Source organism: Paramisgurnus dabryanus, chromosome 16 (assembly GCF_030506205.2).
Source record: "Paramisgurnus dabryanus chromosome 16, PD_genome_1.1, whole genome shotgun sequence".
Lineage (NCBI taxonomy): Eukaryota > Metazoa > Chordata > Actinopteri > Cypriniformes > Cobitidae > Paramisgurnus > Paramisgurnus dabryanus.
Window position 1 is genome coordinate 35,037,160 of NC_133352.1, and position 19,034 is coordinate 35,056,193.

A 19,034-nucleotide genomic window follows, 5' to 3' on the forward strand; every position below is an offset into this window, starting at 1 on the left:
GAAACAACAATCAGACAGAGACGCGGAATTTACATAATGTTACACAGACCATGTTTAAATTTCAATGTTTCTGCAAAGAAATACCAACTTGTTCACTTTGTTTGGTATTAATAAGCTGCGCATTGGAGTGCTGGCCGCGGTGCTGAAGACGCGCACGGACGGAGTACTGATGGCAGCACAGATATTTACGTGCAACCTATTGGAAACTATTATTCGTTATTATATAATTATTATTCGTTATTTTACTTTATTACTTCCACTTTAGAAGAGTTCAGCACTTTTTTATTTTAATATTTCTCTTTATATAAATACTATTTTGTACTTAAATCTATAATTTCATTATTTTACTAACCCAACTAACTCATCTGCGCTTTCCGATAGGTTGCACGTAAGGGGAAAAGTATAGCTTTCTTCCCATTGAGAAGAGTTCTGCACTTTTAAACTTTAAAAAAATATCTCTTTACAAAAAAACTTTTTTCTTATATTTAAAAGCTGTAATTTCGTTATTTTACTAACCCAATTAATGACTCCTCCGCTTTCCAATAGATTGCACGTAAATATCTGTGTATATGTGCCATCACGCGTCTTCAGCACTGCGGGGAGCAGCCAGCACTCCAATGTGCAGCTTATTAATACCAGACAAAGTTGGTATTTTTGTCCAGAAACATTGAAATTTAAACCATGGTCCGTGTAACGTAATTTAAATCCCGCGTCTCGGCCTTATTGTTTTTTTTTTTGTTCTTGACGTTGGCTGAATTCTGGGTTTATATTTTAAACTGCTGCTTCAATGCAGTATAGCCACAAAGCTATTTAACAATGAGCACAATCTCCCGCGACACTACAACATGCTACTAATAATTCATTTATAAGAGCTGTTTTCTTGTACAAACATTAAATATTTTAAGTTAAATGTACAGTAAAAAAGACAAGATTTTAACAATGTCAAGATCAAATGCCTGAGTAACAGGGTATTGTGTGTATGTGTGCATGTGTGTGTTTACAGAATATTTATTTAAGTTTATGAACAAAATTATTGGAACACAATTATGATTCTGTGATTCTAAAGGGCACCAGGTGAAATCTTGCCTCGGGCAGCAAATTGGCCAGGGCCGGCCCTGCACACACACACACGTTTTCATATTAGTGGAAATACATGTAAATGCACAATCCTAGATGTGGTTTTAATGTTTAATCCTCTTCAAAATGAAAAGATTAAATCACAGAGGAAAAGGTGTGAACTGTCTCAATGTCTTCTCGCAGGAAATTACAATACAAGCTCGGTGAAAGTGCAGAAAGGATCATTTAAGAGGCGTGAACACACCCTAGGCACAAATATTTATCTTGAGACGAGGCCAAGGTCCGTCTTTAACAACCTTCTTGTATTCCTGCTGCTCTCAGCACATGATTGTGTTGAAAGCATAACTATAATCTCATATGACTTGAATTATAACCAGGGAACAGCTCTGGTTATGCTATGGTTTACTGCGGCCACATGGGGGCGCCATTTCTCCCATTAAATGCACACATTTCAGATTTGTTCAGGCTATGAAAATATTGATAATATCTGGGGTTGTGCATTCGGTTAACTCTTTTGTAAACCGCTGAAGGGATGTGTAAGCAAGACAAGAAATTTGTCACATTTATATCAGACAGGCAAAGACACGAACCACCCGAGCTTTCACAACAACAACAAAAAATAGCAGGAGTCTGCAATGTGCATTAACAGTTAAGTTAAAAAGCATTGCTCATGTGAGCAAAACAAAAAATATTTCATATAAAAGGGATAGAAACAAAAGTAAAATCCATTCGAATTCATTTTAGATTTCGGGAACTGCTGGGGTGATGTTTTGAAAGCTCGGTGGTCCTGTCAGACAAAGAGAAAATTGTCTCTTACCTTCTGCTCTTCAATGGTTGGATTATAAGCTCTGGAGAGAAAAAATAAAAGACAGAGAGAAAAGTCACTAAAACACGTTCATAAAATGGCAGATAAACACTCATTAAGAGACTTTAATAGATGAACAGACAGATATTTGTGCACTCGTGGGAATTATATCTGCTTTCTCTGGCTTTAGATTTTATTTTATCAGCCTGAATGAAATGTTGCAGCTGTACAGTGAGAATAAATGACCGACTGCGGTTCAAGCGCTTTGATTCACATATAATTCAAACGTGGGGAATAGAAACATATCTGCAGTGAATCACAATGATAGATTTCTGAGTCAAAATAAACACAGCTGACATCAATTCACCAAAAAGCAACAAATACTGTAAACTTTCTCTTTACTGATTCTTCCTTAAAGTACAACAACAGTATATAAAACAAAAACACAGTACTGTATATGCAAAACATATAATAGTGCAAATATATTAATTATTCAGCATCATGGACAGTTGCCAAATGTTTTCACTAAAGATTTTGGGATAACTTACATAAATCTATAAATATAAGTAAATTTAAAGGTAATGGCCAAGTGGACAGTGCTTCAATAGGTTTAGCAAATGTGCATTCGAATCTTGAATTGATGTTTCTAAATGGGGTTCTATGGGGTAACGTTTGCACTCCTGTCACTTTCAGTGTAATTATGCAATAACGGTAGGTCTCACAAACAAACTTAAACACTTTGTAGTTTTTTAACCTTCATAATATATTTTCAAGACCCTTGTGATGGTACATCTACTTAAAAAAGATTGAATGACATGTCTACCATAGCCTGACGGGGTCTGTATCGCTTTTAAACTTGGGGTTTCGGGTAGTAACCGGAGCACAAAACAAAAAACTACAGAAATCCGCTTTATGGCATACGTCACTTCCTCCACTTTCTCAAATTCGGACGTGAGAGCATAATTATTTATTTTCCTGATGTTTTTGTCATGGCCGAAGCAGCAACTAAGAAAAAGAAACCTAAGGGTACGTCGGAGGAGACCCGAAAGAGGAAACAGGAGAGTGACAGAATAAAAAGAAGGACGAGGATCAATATTGGGTCAGCGTTCGCTCACTGGCGTGAAATAAAGGAGGAGGAGGGGTTTCTGAACGATGCTGACTTGGCCCTCGTGCTTTTGTACAAGTAAGTAATGTTATATTGCTTGCATATATAAGTCTTGTCTTTTTTTTAAGTGAATTTTTCTGGAGGCTACTTGGAGAGTTTAAAGAGAGACTTATATTATGTGACATTGTGGCGCTGTGGTAACCTCATGGACTAACAACACGGTGATCAGAGTTCGATTTCCCCTTTTTATACATAAACTTTAACCAAGCGACCACCGTTACAACTGGCTTGCAAACATGAGCTACGCGATCTTTTGGCGTTTGAAAAGAATAAAACCCACGAAATTATATTCATATTACATGCAGGAAGGCACACTTTGTGACCTAAAGAGTTGTCTTCTTTTGTTTTGCGACAGTGCCGCGGCGCTTGTGGCCTCTAGGGGCGCTAGACGTGAAAAATACATGTCTAGCACCACCTAGTGGCCAAAAAGGTGTGTGTGTGTTGATTGTGCAAAAAATGATTAATCTAACTTAAATATTTTTTAATGATAAAAGTCAAAAAGCATTAGGTTGTGCCTCACTCTCCCCTACTCTTCTGTCCAATAAAAGGCACAAAATTTTTCTTAAAAGAAAAAACAAAGACTTTTTTATGGAAATATGGAGAAAACACGTGTTTGTTCGAAATAAAAAAGTACTTTTAATTTTCTTATGAATTAATTATAACTTTGATAGATACACCATAAGGGATTTCAATATAGCAAAAAGTCAATAAATTTTGCATGTCCCTAATCCCACTGTACAAGGGTTCCCGACCCGCAGTTTAAAAACTACTAGCTTAAATACATTGTAAGTTGCTTAAGATAGTGTCTGCCAAAGGTACAAAAAAAGTACAATTTATCATGTATCACCATATGTTACTGTTGGTAAGTGAATTTCCTCTTTCTTCTAAAATTAAATTGGGCATTTTATCTGGGCTGTACAAACTGTGGCATTCCAGCAGTGAGTCTGCATTTCCTGTGTCTATCCAGCACTTCCTGTAACACAGTGATCTCTCGCACAGCGGCCTTTGTGCAGAGACCTCAGAGAAAAAGAGAAAAATGGACTGTTTTACAAGGTCCAGGAAACGGCACAGGAAATAAACGGCATCCATAGTGACCATATAAAGCAGCGCTGGGCTATTGTACGCACCATAGACATGTTACACAAAAACATCAGTTTGAAGCCAGGGCAAGCGCTGAAGGAATCGTCCGTAGCGCCCGGAGGCGGAGCCACGTTATCAAACTTCTGCCAAAACGCTTGCACGCCCAATTCAACCACGCCCCCTAAACGTCTCATTTAACTGGCTTGCTAAATGCGGTAAGTGAAATACAACTCATTTTGTCGGTGTGATATAACACAGAAATCGAAAATGTATAGTTAAGTTATATCTTCAATCTTCCCTTGAAGCTCGGAGACTCCGCTCAGAGAAGCTGTCAATTATAAATGTCAATCATAACAACACGCCCAGTTTCTATAGCATCAAATTACTAACTAAAATGAAACTTCGCACAAAAATAAACAAGTGAACATATATCAGCGTGATAACAACTACCTTAAAGGACCAACACTATCTTTTGGAAAATTTTATTGGAAGTGTAATTTCTTTTTTTATTTTGACCCGAGTTTGCATGGAGAGAGCAGGGTTTTTACTGTACTCCATCCAACCACCTGGGGGCGATCAAAGAGCCAGCAGCTTTTTTTCAGGATGTATGAGGCACACCTGGTACACGGGCACGCACACGCATTGTTCTTTCATGAAATTTGTGACCCTGTCTGTGAAATCCAGGTTAAAGTCTGAAAATATAATGATGGGATTTGGAGCATTAAAGTTTGATTTTATTCATTGATTTTACTTTAAAGGGGCCATGGCATGAAAATCTGACTTTTTCCATGTTTAAGTGCTATGATTGGGTACCCATTGATTCTATCAACCTAGAAAATGTGAAAAAGATCAACCCAGTAACTTAGTTTTGGTGAACCATTCTCTACAAGCACATGAAAAAATAGGTTGTTGAAATTTGGCTCTCCTTATGATGTCATAAAGAGCTCTTATTATAATAATACCACTCCTTAATCTGCACTATCCAACCACAGCACTGAGGGAGCAAAGAGAGGGAGAGAAAATGATTCACAGCACAATTGAGTTTCAATTGCAACAAACCACCATCATGATCAGTGTTTGCACTTCATCAGCTCATTTGCATTTTAAAGGACACACCCAAAATGGCACATTTTTGCACACATCTACAAAGTGCCAATTTTAACATGCTATAATAAATTATCTGAGCTAAAACTTCACATATGTGCTCTGGGGACACCAAAGATTTATTTGACATCTTAAAAAATTATTGTGACATGTCCCCTTTAATATTGACTGAGGTCATGTCAAAGATATAAAGATATCAAATTTATTTTTTCACAGAATGTTCTTTACATTATTATTATTATTTTTTTTAAAAAACAGTAAATCACTGTAAATTACATTTATCAGCATTTCTCAGATTTTTAAGCAAGGGTGAATTGAAAAAAAAAATACAAGAACGTCAAGTTATTACGCATAAAAACACTGCATTTAACCCAAGAACAACCACACAGGAAGGGCAGAGCATGGATATAAAAAACATGTCTTCTTAAAACAACAAAGCTTTTGAAGAACCCTTGGTAACCGCAATTCAAGCGCTTGCCCAAACAGCTATCATAGGCATGTAAACTAAAACAACATCAGCCTCTGTAATCAGAGAGTACAGTACGTGTTCAGACATATGTCTTTAATTTCGCCTTTCCACAGGACGGAAAAACACAGCAATTCATCTTTGATGGACAACAACAGACAGAACATAGCAGTCATCTATTAGCATACTGGGCACAGGGGTAATTATGAACATTGGCAAGCAGAGATGTTTACATGTCACAACAAACTCCATAAAAACATTAGGAATTACATCATATGATCTTGACCAGTGATAGGACTGAGGAGGACACGCCCACTTCCTTCACACCTCCAATCAGCTTATCCCATCTCACAAAGATGTGGGCTTTCTGACAAAGATCTGAGGAATTTGGGGAATTAGAGATTTTCCGCATCAGGAACATTTTATAACCAAAGTCCTTTGTCCTTTCTGTTTTCCACGGGGGTTTTAGTGGGAACAATGACTATTTGACATGAGTCAAACTTGTGGTAAACGGCTAAAGGGGTAGTTCACCCAAAATACTAATCTGTTATTTACTCATCCTGAAATCCCTTCAAACTCATGATGTTCTGTATTGTGTGGAATACAAAAGATTTTATGCAAAGACTGTTAAAGCTGCTTTTGCCCAATGTTATGTCAGGTTATGTATTAAAGGGGCCATGTCACAAGACTTTCTTAAGATGTCAAATAAATCTTTGGTGTCCCCAGAGTACATACGTGAAGTTTTCGCTCAAAATATCATACAGATAATTTATTGGATTTGTTGGATAGTGGAGATTAAGGGGTGGTATTATTATAATAAGAGCTCCTTATGACATCATAAGGAGAGCCAAATTTCATCAACCTATTTTTTTATGTGCTTGTAGAGAATGGTTTACCAAAACTAAGTTACTGGGTTGATTTTCACATTTTCTAGGTTGATAGAAGCACTGGGGACCCAATTATAGCACTTAAACATGGAAAAAGTCACATTTTCATGCCATGGCCCCTTTAAATAGAGATGCACGGATCAACCGGCCACACAGATTTTTTATTTATTTTGGCCAATTTGCACTATGGATACAAAGTCTACGACATTTTATTCCAAACACTGTTCATAGGTGACCACAGCTGCGCCGTTATAATGATAACCATTGTAACCGCTGTATTTCTGCTATTAAGCGCCATCTACTGTCAGAGAGTGATTTTGCGCTTTTATACAGCCCGTCTGATTGTTTTTTTTTTTACTTCTTTATCCTCTAAATTATTTAAAAAAATTATACATTTTGACATTACAGAACAGTAGCTGCGTTTCTATTACAGATTTGCGCAAAACTTTAGTGATATTTTTTAAATGTCAACAAAACATTGCAGTGTTTCCATTTACCGATGATACGCGCCTGCAAGGTAGTTTTATCTCTCGTGATAAGTCATTTCAAACATCACCTCGACTGATATTGGTAGGTTTACTAATATCACATCCATCCACAACAATAAGCATTATTTTTTACCGAAGGACACACAAGAGTATTATCCAAAAATTGATGCCAAAGAAATCCCCTATACTTAAAAGCAGCAACGTAGGAGGTAATAGTAGATTATTTTAAATCAAGAGAGATGTAGGAGTGTTATCCAAACATTGGCAAGGAAAGACTCTTATACTTTGGAGCAGACATGTATTGAGGTGTTTCTGGTAGGTTTTAGTTATACCGCGTCATCTTCAAATAAATGATTATGTGACTTACATGATCAGGTGACATGAAAATGTGAATTGTTAGCATTGCAGCTTTCTGAAATACAACTTTTTCTAACTGCTTAAAAAACATCTCATTCAAGCGTAACAACTTTTTTGCAAAAGATGAGTTTTAGCAAAATTGACGTGCTTTATTTATGTTAATTTGTGTAATTAAAAAAGCAATGGAAACGCAGCTAAGGAAATCTAATTTAAAGGGATCATATCATGAAATTTCATCTCTGCAAGCATGGGAAAAATAGCTCATTGAAATTTGGTTCCCCTTTTACGGTCAACTGCAGGTTCCATTTCTGAATGAAACGCCGACTTTTCTATATCCATTCGAATCACATTGGAAAACACAAGCCACGCATGCTATTTTCTTCATGTGATATTCGGTTTCACTCGAAATGAGTCGATCACAACATACTGTTCACGGGGACTCCAAAACAAAAACAATTTCTGATGCCACAAATATGTTGCATCGTTGATCATTGTGCTTAGATACAGTTGTTGACTCCAATTTCAAATAGCTACAGGTATTTTTTGTTTAAGGCCAGTTTGAGCCGTTTAACCTTATATAACAGGTAAATAAATATCTTGTTCATATACTCTTTGATTCTTGCTTAACTCTTTCACCGCCATTGACGAGATATCTCGTCAATTAAGAGAAACGCTTCCCCACCAATGACGAGATTTTCCGTCTTTCCGCAATACCGCTATTATCCACCAGGTGGCGCCCTTCCGCAACTTTTTATACCCGGAAGTATTGCCCTATGGCAAGCGGCTGCATGTCCGTGTCTGTTTTAAAGATTGCTCTGAATGGGATCTCTATGAAAAGTCCGTCACAAAAATGGAATTATCTCTGCTTTTTGCTCAAAATGTGGTGTTTTTGCAGAAACCTACCCATATTCAAAAGCTGATTACAAAAGAACCACTGAAGGTAGGATGAAATGGTTCTTTCATTTGGTATATTGTATGTTTATACATTTAAAGAAAAACATTTTCTGGAAGGCATTAAACTTTGGTGAAAATCATGAAAAACGCTGGCGGGCAACTTTTTTAAAAAACGCTGGTGGTGAAACAGAACACAGAATAAAATGAAATCCGTATCTGCCTATTTGCTTGTAAAAAATCAGCAATAGGAATCAGCAAAAAAATAAAAAAAATTCATGATGGGTGCATCACTAATATTAAATGGCATAACAATACACATAGCTCTGTATTTAAAGTCTTTTAAAGCCATACAACACTTGAAATTAAACCTAGTCATTGGAACACAGGCCTTTACACAGAAAAAAGTCATATAGGTTAGAAAAAAATGGAGGTAAGTAAATAGTGTTTTATTTTTGCATTAACTGCCCAACAAAATGTTAAAACTCTTCAATTAGTCATGCATGCACGCAAAGCTGCGTTTTATCGAGGGAGTTGTAATTTTCACAGCTCAATAGTTTTTGTACTGGCATCTCTTAAACAGGCCATTACTAACCGCTACAAGTGCTTACCTACTGTGATGACATATAAACTACTCTTACACACCTAAAAAGGAAAAAAAGCACATTTATAACTGCGGTTTGAACCATTACACAGCCTCTATTTCAGCTGTGTTGATCACAGGGGCGGCCTTAATGACAGAGGAGGAAACAGCACATCTGTCATTCTTCAGCCGTGCTCTGCTCATCTTTTCCCAATTCACATAATCTCTCAACCACAGACACGATACTCTTTCCACCGTTCTGTCTGAGGGGAGCATGGTCCATTTCAAACTTTCCTTTTTACAGCATCCCGAAAGAGCACAAGCCAAGCCATCTCGGGATTGTGTCCTAGGGCACTGGAGTTTCTCTCATCTCGGTGTAGAAACGAAAGAAGCGACTACGGTCATAAAGTTACACATTCATCTTCAGCTTATCTGCTCTACCTTTAGCCCTGGGTCATCCGATCCAGACAAAGGACAGTTTTATTACACAAGATGAGAGAGAGGATGAAGGAAAGGCTTTACCTCCCTTAAAACCTTTTGGCAAAAAACTGGGAGGCCTAAAGTTCCAACTTAATTCTGCTGAAATGTCACAATGTCCAAAGCCAAGCTGTTATTAAAAGATATGTTATGGTAACAGGAAAAAATAAGCTTTTGGAGATTTGCTTCCTGAGCAGTTTTGTAAAAAGAGAGCGAGAACTTGGGATAATAGTTTTAAAGATCGCAAAGCAACGCACAATTAAAGACACCAAAATAACTAAATAGAAAACCACAATAAAATCCACTCCTCTAACAGAACCAAATATTTTTAACCCAGCAAGTCTTCAAATAAAGAGTTTTAGATCTTAAACCAAACCGAAATTTCATACCAAACAAAAAATATTAAATTGCATGCTCTATACTTATCTTTCATGAGTGTAATAAACTATTCACTGCGTAAAGCACAGGGTTCCCACACCTTAGTTAACGTCAAATTCAAGGATCTTTCAAGGACCAATACCCTCAAATTTAAGGAGTAAATGTGGGGACACATTTCAAGTGAGAGCAATGTTACATCGTGTTACCTTTAAAGATACATTGTTACAGTTCCCTTTCAAGGGAACTTGCGCTGCGTCACTGTGGTGACACTTTGGGGACGCCTCCAGGTGCGTCTGAATGTGTATATCAAATTTAACCAATAGTGAGACTTAACGACAAAGACAGGGTGACGTGGAGCCAGGATGTATATCACTATCAGAAATATTGCCAAAGATGGCGATACAGGGATGCGGGAAGTATAGCAAGGGAGACGCAGCATCTCGTTCCCTTCTCAGGGAACAACAGTTACATACGTAACCCAAGACGTTTTCATGTGTCAAACACAACTATGCAAAAAAGCATTTTTGTATGAATCAACATTCACATACAGAAGATATAAACATTTAAAGCAAACAGTTTAGCACATGTTCTTAAAAAGCCTCGAATTTTTATGATAATATTCTACACTACACAGGGAATAATATGGATTTTTTCCAGAAAACTTATGACATAAAATAGATTCAAGCACTTTCAATGACCTGTATCTATGTATGGACATATTCAAAAACTTCCCAGGGCCTTGAATTTTTTCCCCCAGATTCACAAACTTTTTTCAAGGACCCGTGGGAACACTGAAAGTAGGACAAAGAAAGATGTGATGATTCTGAAACTCAATGAAAATGTTGTTTGTTGTTTGTGTACCTGCTCAAAGAGAGAGCGAGGGAATTCGTCGCAGCTCTGATCTTGTTCTGTGCCTCCACGTGGGTCAAATCCTCTGCGTTGGCATCACCGATGGACACTACCCAATCACCCACACCCACTCCGGCCTGGGCCGCCTTGCCGCCTGGGGTCAGCTGAAAATATGAGAGAGAACAATTGTCACCACTGTAAACAAGCATAAATAAGCATTTTAATAGCTTGAGAACATGACAACTCAATTGTTTACTAGACATTGAGGTTTTTAGAAAATAATCAAGGCACAATTTAAATGTGCTGTGAAAGGCAACTATTGTATAACAGCTACGTGGCTCATGTGTGTTTTTAGTGGATTTCTATGCAGTTGCCAGTGTGTTCTGGTTGGTTGTTATTAAAGTAATTGCTCTCATATTTGGGTCTCTAGATGTGGATCGTTTCACTTTTTCAAATGTATATATTTAGCAATATTCAATATGCGACACAGTATTTCCTTTTCTAAAATCTTTTTTTTTTACTCTGTCCCCACCATTGACAAGTTATCTCATCAATTAAGAAGAAGAAGAAGAAATGCTTCCCTGCCAATGACGAGTTTTAACGACAATTAAGATTTCCGCTATTATCCACTAGGTGGCTACTCTTTTACTCAACTTTTAAAACAATCAGTTAAAAGGGGTTAAAACTCTGTGTATGTTTTGATCATTGATCTGAATGTGATCTCTTACAAAATTCCTTAAAAAAAAAAAATGCAATTATCTCAGCTTATTGCTTAAAACTTTGTATTTTTTTAACCTACACCATATTTGATAGATGATAAAAGAGAAAAAATAAAGGTAAGATTAAACTTTTTTTAAGGAGAGAGTCTGTTTTTTCATTTGATATATTTATATACTTAAAGAAGAACATTTAAAACTTTTGTAAAAATCATAAGACAATGTTGGCGCTGGTTGGCAACTTTTTTTTACGCTGACAGGGAAAGGGTTAAATTATATAACCAACATATGCTTCATATTTTAGTGGAAAAAAGCAAAATAACTTCTGAAAATGCACAAAATATTAATTTATAAATAAAATATCACTGCCTTCATGCACAGTTGAATCATCAAACCTAAAACTTTGACCATACATTACTTTTTGAAATATACCAATTAAATCAATTATTTATTGCAAACCATTGTGATATGCATATCACAATATGCACATATGATATTTCTGGTATATTGCACAGTCCTAATACATATGATGTTTTTGTATGTTATTATCATCTGAAGCCATGATGTGGAAAAAAGTAAGTAACTCACAAATGGCCCTGGTCAAATAAGTTTTTTTTTAAACTTATGATTAAAAAATAAATAAAAAGCAATAGTATGTGACTCTTACCACCACTTATAAAAATCGTACAAATATCTTAAAAGCATAATCTGAATTGGTTAGGATTTGCCCCACATCCTGAAGATATCTGATTTTTAGGGCACATTTATTAAAATTAACTGAGAAGATAAAATTGGAACATTTCTCACATCTTACAAACCAGTTTTATTACTAATACCATATACTATATCTCTTATATCAATGGCAAAAAGCAAGAAAATGACACTATAAACATGCATTACATTTACATTTATGCGTAACAGTATGTGTGTTTCCTAGGTTAAAACCCATCCCATGACATTTTGCATCGCTAATGCAATGCTTTACCACTGAGCTATACCGAAGCAAAAGCATTTTAGTTTTATCAGAAGACGCAAAACTAATAATCTAAACATAGATATTAAAAAACCCAAGCCTCCAGTGTGCGTGCTTTACCTTTTCAAATCTGTCATTACAAATCAATCAAACGCCACCAAACAAAAGAGAGACACACCTGACAGGAACTCTAGTCTAAAGCATGAACAAAGAACTGTAATACTCAATAATAGCCTATAATAATCCTGTTTAATTCTGTTCCCAGGAGGCCACCATCCTGTAAACCTTTATCAAACACACATGTATCGGCAAACGAAGGGTCAGGACTACATGAAAACTGAGAGGTGTGTAGGAACAGAATTGAATAGCTCCGGTTTATAGCATTAAAGTGCAGGGCTTACATTTGTTACGGCCGGCTCAAAGCCGTGACAAATGTAAAGGAGGACATAGTCAGGTTGGTAAGTTGCAACCAAAAGATATTTATTAATGTAAATATAAAACATAAAATAAGGAATAACCAAACCCAATATTGACCCTGTCAAACCCACAGATGGTTTAAGTGTCAGACAGAATCAAGTAACCCAATTATAACATCAAAATAAGTTTAGCTAAACCAAAACCAAACAAGCAGGAGAACAGGCCCCACAACAAACAGCATTGAGACTTTATAGAGAAGGAACAGGTGTAAGCAATTCTGTTGACGTGCCCTCAAGCCACGCCCACTGACCGGTCTTAGTGGAAGTAACGAGGGACTCGTCACACACCCCCCCTAAAAAAAAGCAGATTAAAAAAAATCATAACTCCATAAAACATCAACAGTGTAAAAAATAGTATTCAAACCAGATGGCCAAAATCTAGCAGTCTTAACTCTCCAACTCTTTCCTGCAACCTGGCGCCTAGGAAGCAATTTAAGAAAATAATAGAGAAAGACGAGAAAAATAGGATGAATCCTATTACATTACACCATATGTGTGCGCGATAAAGCATCAGCAGTTATGTTATCTGTGCCTTTTATATGGCGAATATCCAACAGGTATCCCTGCAAAAACAAGCACCACCTCATTAACCTTTGGTTAGGGTTCTGTAATGAATGAAGAAAAACTAATGGATTATGATCAGTAAAAACCACCAATGGTCCCACAGATGAACCCACATAAACTTCAAAGTGTTGCAAAGCCCAAATGAGAGCCAGTGCTTCCTTCTCAATTACAGAATAATTAAGTTGGTAAGCATTAAACTTTCTAGAAAAGAATCCAACTGGGTGATTGATGCCATCCTCAGAAATCTGTAACAGAACAGCACCAGCACCCACATTACTGGCATCCACTTGCAACTGAAACGGTTGATCAAAATTCGGAGCGTTTAACACAGGACCCTCTGTAAGGAGCATTTTAACCCTCTCAAATGCTTGCTGACAATTTGAAGTCCAGCAAAAATTTATTCCTCCCCGCAATAAGTTTGTCAGGGGGGCCACCACTGTAGAGAAGTTTCTACAAAAACAACGATAAAACCCTACCATTCCAAGAAACCGCATGAGTTCTTTCTTGGTAGTGGGTGTAGGGTAGTTATCGATGACATCTACTTTTGCACGGACAGGACGCACCTGACCCTGCCCTACCACTTTTCCCAAATAAATTACTGTGGCCTTGGCAAATTCACATTTCTCCAAATTAACAGTTAAATTTGCTTTCACCAATCGATCAAATAGTGCTTTAATCTGAATAATGTGCTCTTCCCAGGTTTTACTAAACACGACGACATCATCCAAATACACAGCGCATCCTTTTAAACCAGAAATGACTCGATTCATTAGACGCTGGAAGGTAGCGGGGGCGTTTCGTAATCCAAAACTCATGACTTTATACAAATATAAACCAGATGGCACAATGAAAGCTGAAATTTCTCGAGCTCTTTCAGTTAGAGGCACTTGCCAGTAGCCTTTAAGCAGATCAAACTTACTAACAAACTCAGCGTTTCCTACCTGATCAATACAGTCTTCAATTCGAGGTAGTGGAAATGAATCAGGTTTTGTGATAGCATTTACCTTCCGGTAATCTGTGCAGAATCTGAACGATCCATCCGACTTATTTACCAACAATGATGGGGATGCCCAACTAGAAAAAGACGGTTCAGCGATATCATTTTCCAGCATGTAGTCAATTTCATTCTCCAAGTATTTTTTCTTATTCACAGATACTCGATAATAATGCTGCCGAATTGGAGCGGACTCTCCTACATCAATGTCGTGTTCAATCAGACTTGTTCGAGACGGAGTATCAGGAAATAATGTAACGTATTCCGAAATTACATTAATCAAATATGTGCGTTGCCTTTCAGTTAAATGACTAAATCGTTCATGTAAAGCGTTTAACGCTTCAGAATTGTGTAGCCGACCCTGAAGGATGGAATCTCCCGGATCAATCTCATCTTGATTTTCATTTGTTAAAATCGATGTGGTGAGCAATTCAGTATCACCACTTCCGGCAGGATGAGTATCACCATTTCTGGCAGGATGACCTGTAAGCAACACAGGTTTAATAAAAGAATCAGGTACATCAACTTTGTCTTCATTTTTAGTGTCAAGACAATCCTCAGAACCATAAAAAGGCTTTAACAAATTTACATGACACATTCTAGTTTTCTTCAACCGATCTGGCGTCTCAATTAAATAATTAAGGTCAGAGATTTTTTTAGCAACAGTGTATGGACCTGCAAATTTTGCCTGGAAAGGTGATCCAACAATAGGCAGTAAGGCAAGAACCTGATCACCCGATTGAAACGAGCGCAACTCTGTACGACGGTCAAATAGTCGCTTCATCCGGCCTTGAGCTTTTTTCAAAGATGCTTTTGCCAATTGACACGCTTCAAAGATTCGTCTGCGAAAATCACTCACATACAACAGAATGTTTTTAGGTGGATCAAACTTTTTCCAGTCTGCAGACAAAACAGACAATGGACCGCGCACGTCATGTCCAAATACAAGATCGTTTGAACTAAATCCCGTACTTTCCTGAGCAGCTTCACGAGCAGACATCATTAGCCAAGGTAACCCAGATTCCCAATCCTTGTCCATTTGAACACAATATGATCTCAGTAAAGATTTTAAGGTCTGATGAAATCTTTCCAGTGCTCCTTGGCTTTGGGCATGATAAGCACTGGAAAGATTGTGTTGAATATTAAGCTGTTGCAAAACTTGACTGAACAATTTTGAAGTGAAATTACTCCCCTGATCAGACTGGATTATCCTTGGTATCCCAAATATGGAAATGAACTGGGTCAGTGCCTTTAAAACTAACTTCGCAGTCAGAGAACGTAACGGATACACAGCCGGATATCTAGTCGCTTGACACATGACAGTAAGTAAATATTCATTTCCAGCTTTCGATCGTGGCAATGGCCCCACGCAGTCCACAATAAGATGTTCAAATGGTTGGCCAATTGCAGGGATTGGATACAACGGGGCAGGTTTTAAAGTCTGATTCGGTTTACCTGTCAGTTGACACGTTTGACAAGACTTAATATACTTTGATACATCACGTTTCAACTTTGGCCAAAAGAAACGTTTTAACAGTAACTTGTATGTCTTTCTTACGCCCAAATGCCCTGAAGTATCATGGGCCGTTCGTAAGACAACCTGACGGAGAGACTGAGGTACAACAATTTGTTGCATAGGATCGCCAAGTACAAATTCTCCATGTGGTACCCATTTTCGAACCAGCACATCTTCCTCTAGATAATATCCAGAAGGGAGATTAGCGATTATATAACTTGGGACAACGCGGTCAAATAACTCACTGAGAGTCACGTCAGCTTTTTGTTCTTTAATTAAATCTTCACGTGACACCGAAAGGAGAGAAGGAATTTCTAGCGTTTCAGTCACCAACCTTTTAGTTTCCGACTTATCTTCAGGTTGTGTTTTACTCATAGACCTTGTAATCACGCACGACGGAGACACATCCGAGAAACAAGTAAAGTTTTCATCACTTGACTCAGTTGAGGCAGATGGCATAACCACCAAATTTGGTGAAACATTTTGCCAAACTCGGTCACCTGCCAAATCATTTCCCAAGATTACCTGCACTCCTTCCACAGGCAAACAGGAACGCACTGCAACCTCCACCTCTCCCTGGATCAAATCAGAGCACAAGACAATTTTGTGCAAGGGAACAGACATCACATTTAATCCAATACCCCTAATCAACACATTGTTTCCAGTGTATGAATCATCTGAAAAAGATAAAACAGATTCTAAAACAAACGTTTCTGCTGATCCAGTATCACGGAGAATTTTGACTGGTACAGTCTTGGTAGAGTTAAGCAATCTCACAAAACCATCTGTAACAAATGGAGAAAAGGTTGAAACACAAGATGAGCAATTCCTTTGCATATTAACTTCTGAAGAAGTCACAGCCAGAGCAACAGGTTTCACTGAAGACTTAAATTTCAATTTAGCAGCATCTTTTGCTTTTAAGGATGGACATTCATTCTTCCAGTGACCAAACGCACGGCAATAATTGCACCGATTTTCCCTGTCTTTCTCTCCACCGGCGAAATTACGCGGCCTATCAGATGAAGTACGCACAATTTTAGAAGGCCTGCTAAGATCATAAGACTGTTTCTGAACATTTTCTCCCAGATTTTTGTAACAAAAAGAGGTTTTATGAATCAGAAAAAAATCATCAGCCATAACAGCTGCCTCATATGCAGTGTCGGGTTTTCTCTCACTAATGTATGTTGCTACACGTTGTGAAACAGAGTTTTTAAACTGCTCAAGCAACATCAACTCCTTCATATCATCTACTGTCTTCACGTCAGAGGCTGCACACCAACGATTAAAATGAACCGAAATATCATGTACAAACTCAACATGAGTTTGACTTTCAATTTTCTTCCAGGACCTAAATTTTTGTCTATAGGCCTCTGGAACCAATTCGTATGCTCTCAACACTGCATCTTTAACAGTCGAATAATCCTTAGCATCTTCTACACTAAGAGACGCATATGCTTCTTGAGCTTTACCTGTAAAAACAGACTGCAACATAAGCGTTCGTTCTTCACCAGGCCAACTTCTCGCATCTGCCACGCGCTCAAACAATAGAAAGAAGCGTTCAACATCTTTCTCATCAAACTTGGGAATCAATCTCATATTAGTCACTACATCAAACTTACTCAAAGTCACATCACGATCTACACCTCCCATTGCAACAAGTTTTCCTTCCCTTATCAGATCTAAACGACAACGTTCAAGATCAACTTGCTGTTGTTGTAACTGAAGTTTAGACATTTCCACACGATTTTGCGCTTCTAACATTTTCACTTTCATGTCATTTTGAATTAACAAAAGTTGTTTTTGTTGCTCAAATGTTAAAGATGACATTGCAGATGCATCAGTAAAATCTGAAGCACCTTCTAGGGACTGAGGGTCTAAAATTCCACGTTCAATTAACTCAGTTTTTATCAAGAGTTTGATGTTATCTTTTAAACGTTTATCTTGACTTAGCAAATTAATTTCAAAGTGACCCGCAAGTTCTACCAACTGATCCTTAGTCAAATTATTTAACAAAGTTTCAGATGGAGCACTAATAAACTCTTCAATTTTTGAGGTCATGATAAACACAAATAAATTGGCTACTTAATTTTCAAAACATTTTTTTTTCCTGAGAAGTAGATTTTGGACAAGCAATTCCCTCTAACTGAAATTCAAAACTACCTAAACTCAACCCTAATCTTCATACAGTTACTTGCAGTGGGTTCTTATACACCATAAACCAGTGTTTGCAATAGCAACCGATTAACAAGTCACTATCACAAAACACGGACGTGTTCCCGAGACAACTGCTCTGACTGCTTTCACCGTACAAAAAAAACAAACTAAAATAAAAAAGATCGGAGTATCCCGTTAAGGATACCCCGCTAAGCCTAACAAGGGAAAAGCAAATCCAATAATAAACTTCACCTCTAAATGTAAACAAAGAGTAGCCAACACTTACCGAAGCTGAACTCCCGCAACGCAACCAAAATAAGCAAACCAACCATTATATCCTCCAAAATTTGTAACACGAAATATTAAACACTACCGAAGAAACGAACAAAAATATCAATTTAATGAATCAATCATCAAATCAATAATATGAATAATATTTTACCAAACAAATCACTAAATTTAAGGACGAGCCCCCACATTTGTTACGGCCGGCTCAAAGCCGTGACAAATGTAAAGGAGGACATAGTCAGGTTGGTAAGTTGCAACCAAAAGATATTTATTAATGTAAATATAAAACATAAAATAAGGAATAACCAAACCCAATATTGACCCTGTCAAACCCACAGATGGTTTAAGTGTCAGACAGAATCAAGTAACCCAATTATAACATCAAAATAAGTTTAGCTAAACCAAAACCAAACAAGCAGGAGAACAGGCCCCACAACAAACAGCATTGAGACTTTATAGAGAAGGAACAGGTGTAAGCAATTCTGTTGACGTGCCCTCAAGCCACGCCCACTGACCGGTCTTATGCTGCGTTCCAGGCAACCCGTAACCCGTAACTCACGAGTTCAAAACCACGCCTCACGACTCTGAACTGGGAGTACATCGATCTAGTACGAGTTCACGGGTGGGAAGTCACGGGTTTGACTGCCGTTCCAGTGCACTTTCACCGGTAGAAGGTTGTAAAAACACGAGTTACGGGCTGCCTGGAACGCATAAGGTCGTGAGTCGTGGTTTTGAAGTCGTAACTC

The 19,034-nt window shown here is 37.6% G+C and overlaps 1 protein-coding gene across 4 annotated transcripts in view; it reads right to left on the reverse strand.

Moving 5' to 3' along the window:
- pdlim7 (PDZ and LIM domain 7) overlaps window positions 1–19,034 on the reverse strand; it is a 64,402-nt gene that overhangs the window by 32,217 nt on the left and 13,151 nt on the right. For all 4 annotated transcript variants that reach the window (XM_065242154.2, XM_065242156.1, XM_065242155.2 and 1 more), the window contains exons 3-4: window positions 10,620–10,771; window positions 1,895–1,925 (exon numbers count right to left, since the gene is read on the reverse strand). In XM_065242154.2, the coding sequence (XP_065098226.1) occupies window positions 1,895–1,925; window positions 10,620–10,771 (183 nt within the window). The remainder of the gene's footprint in view (window positions 1–1,894; window positions 1,926–10,619; window positions 10,772–19,034) is intronic.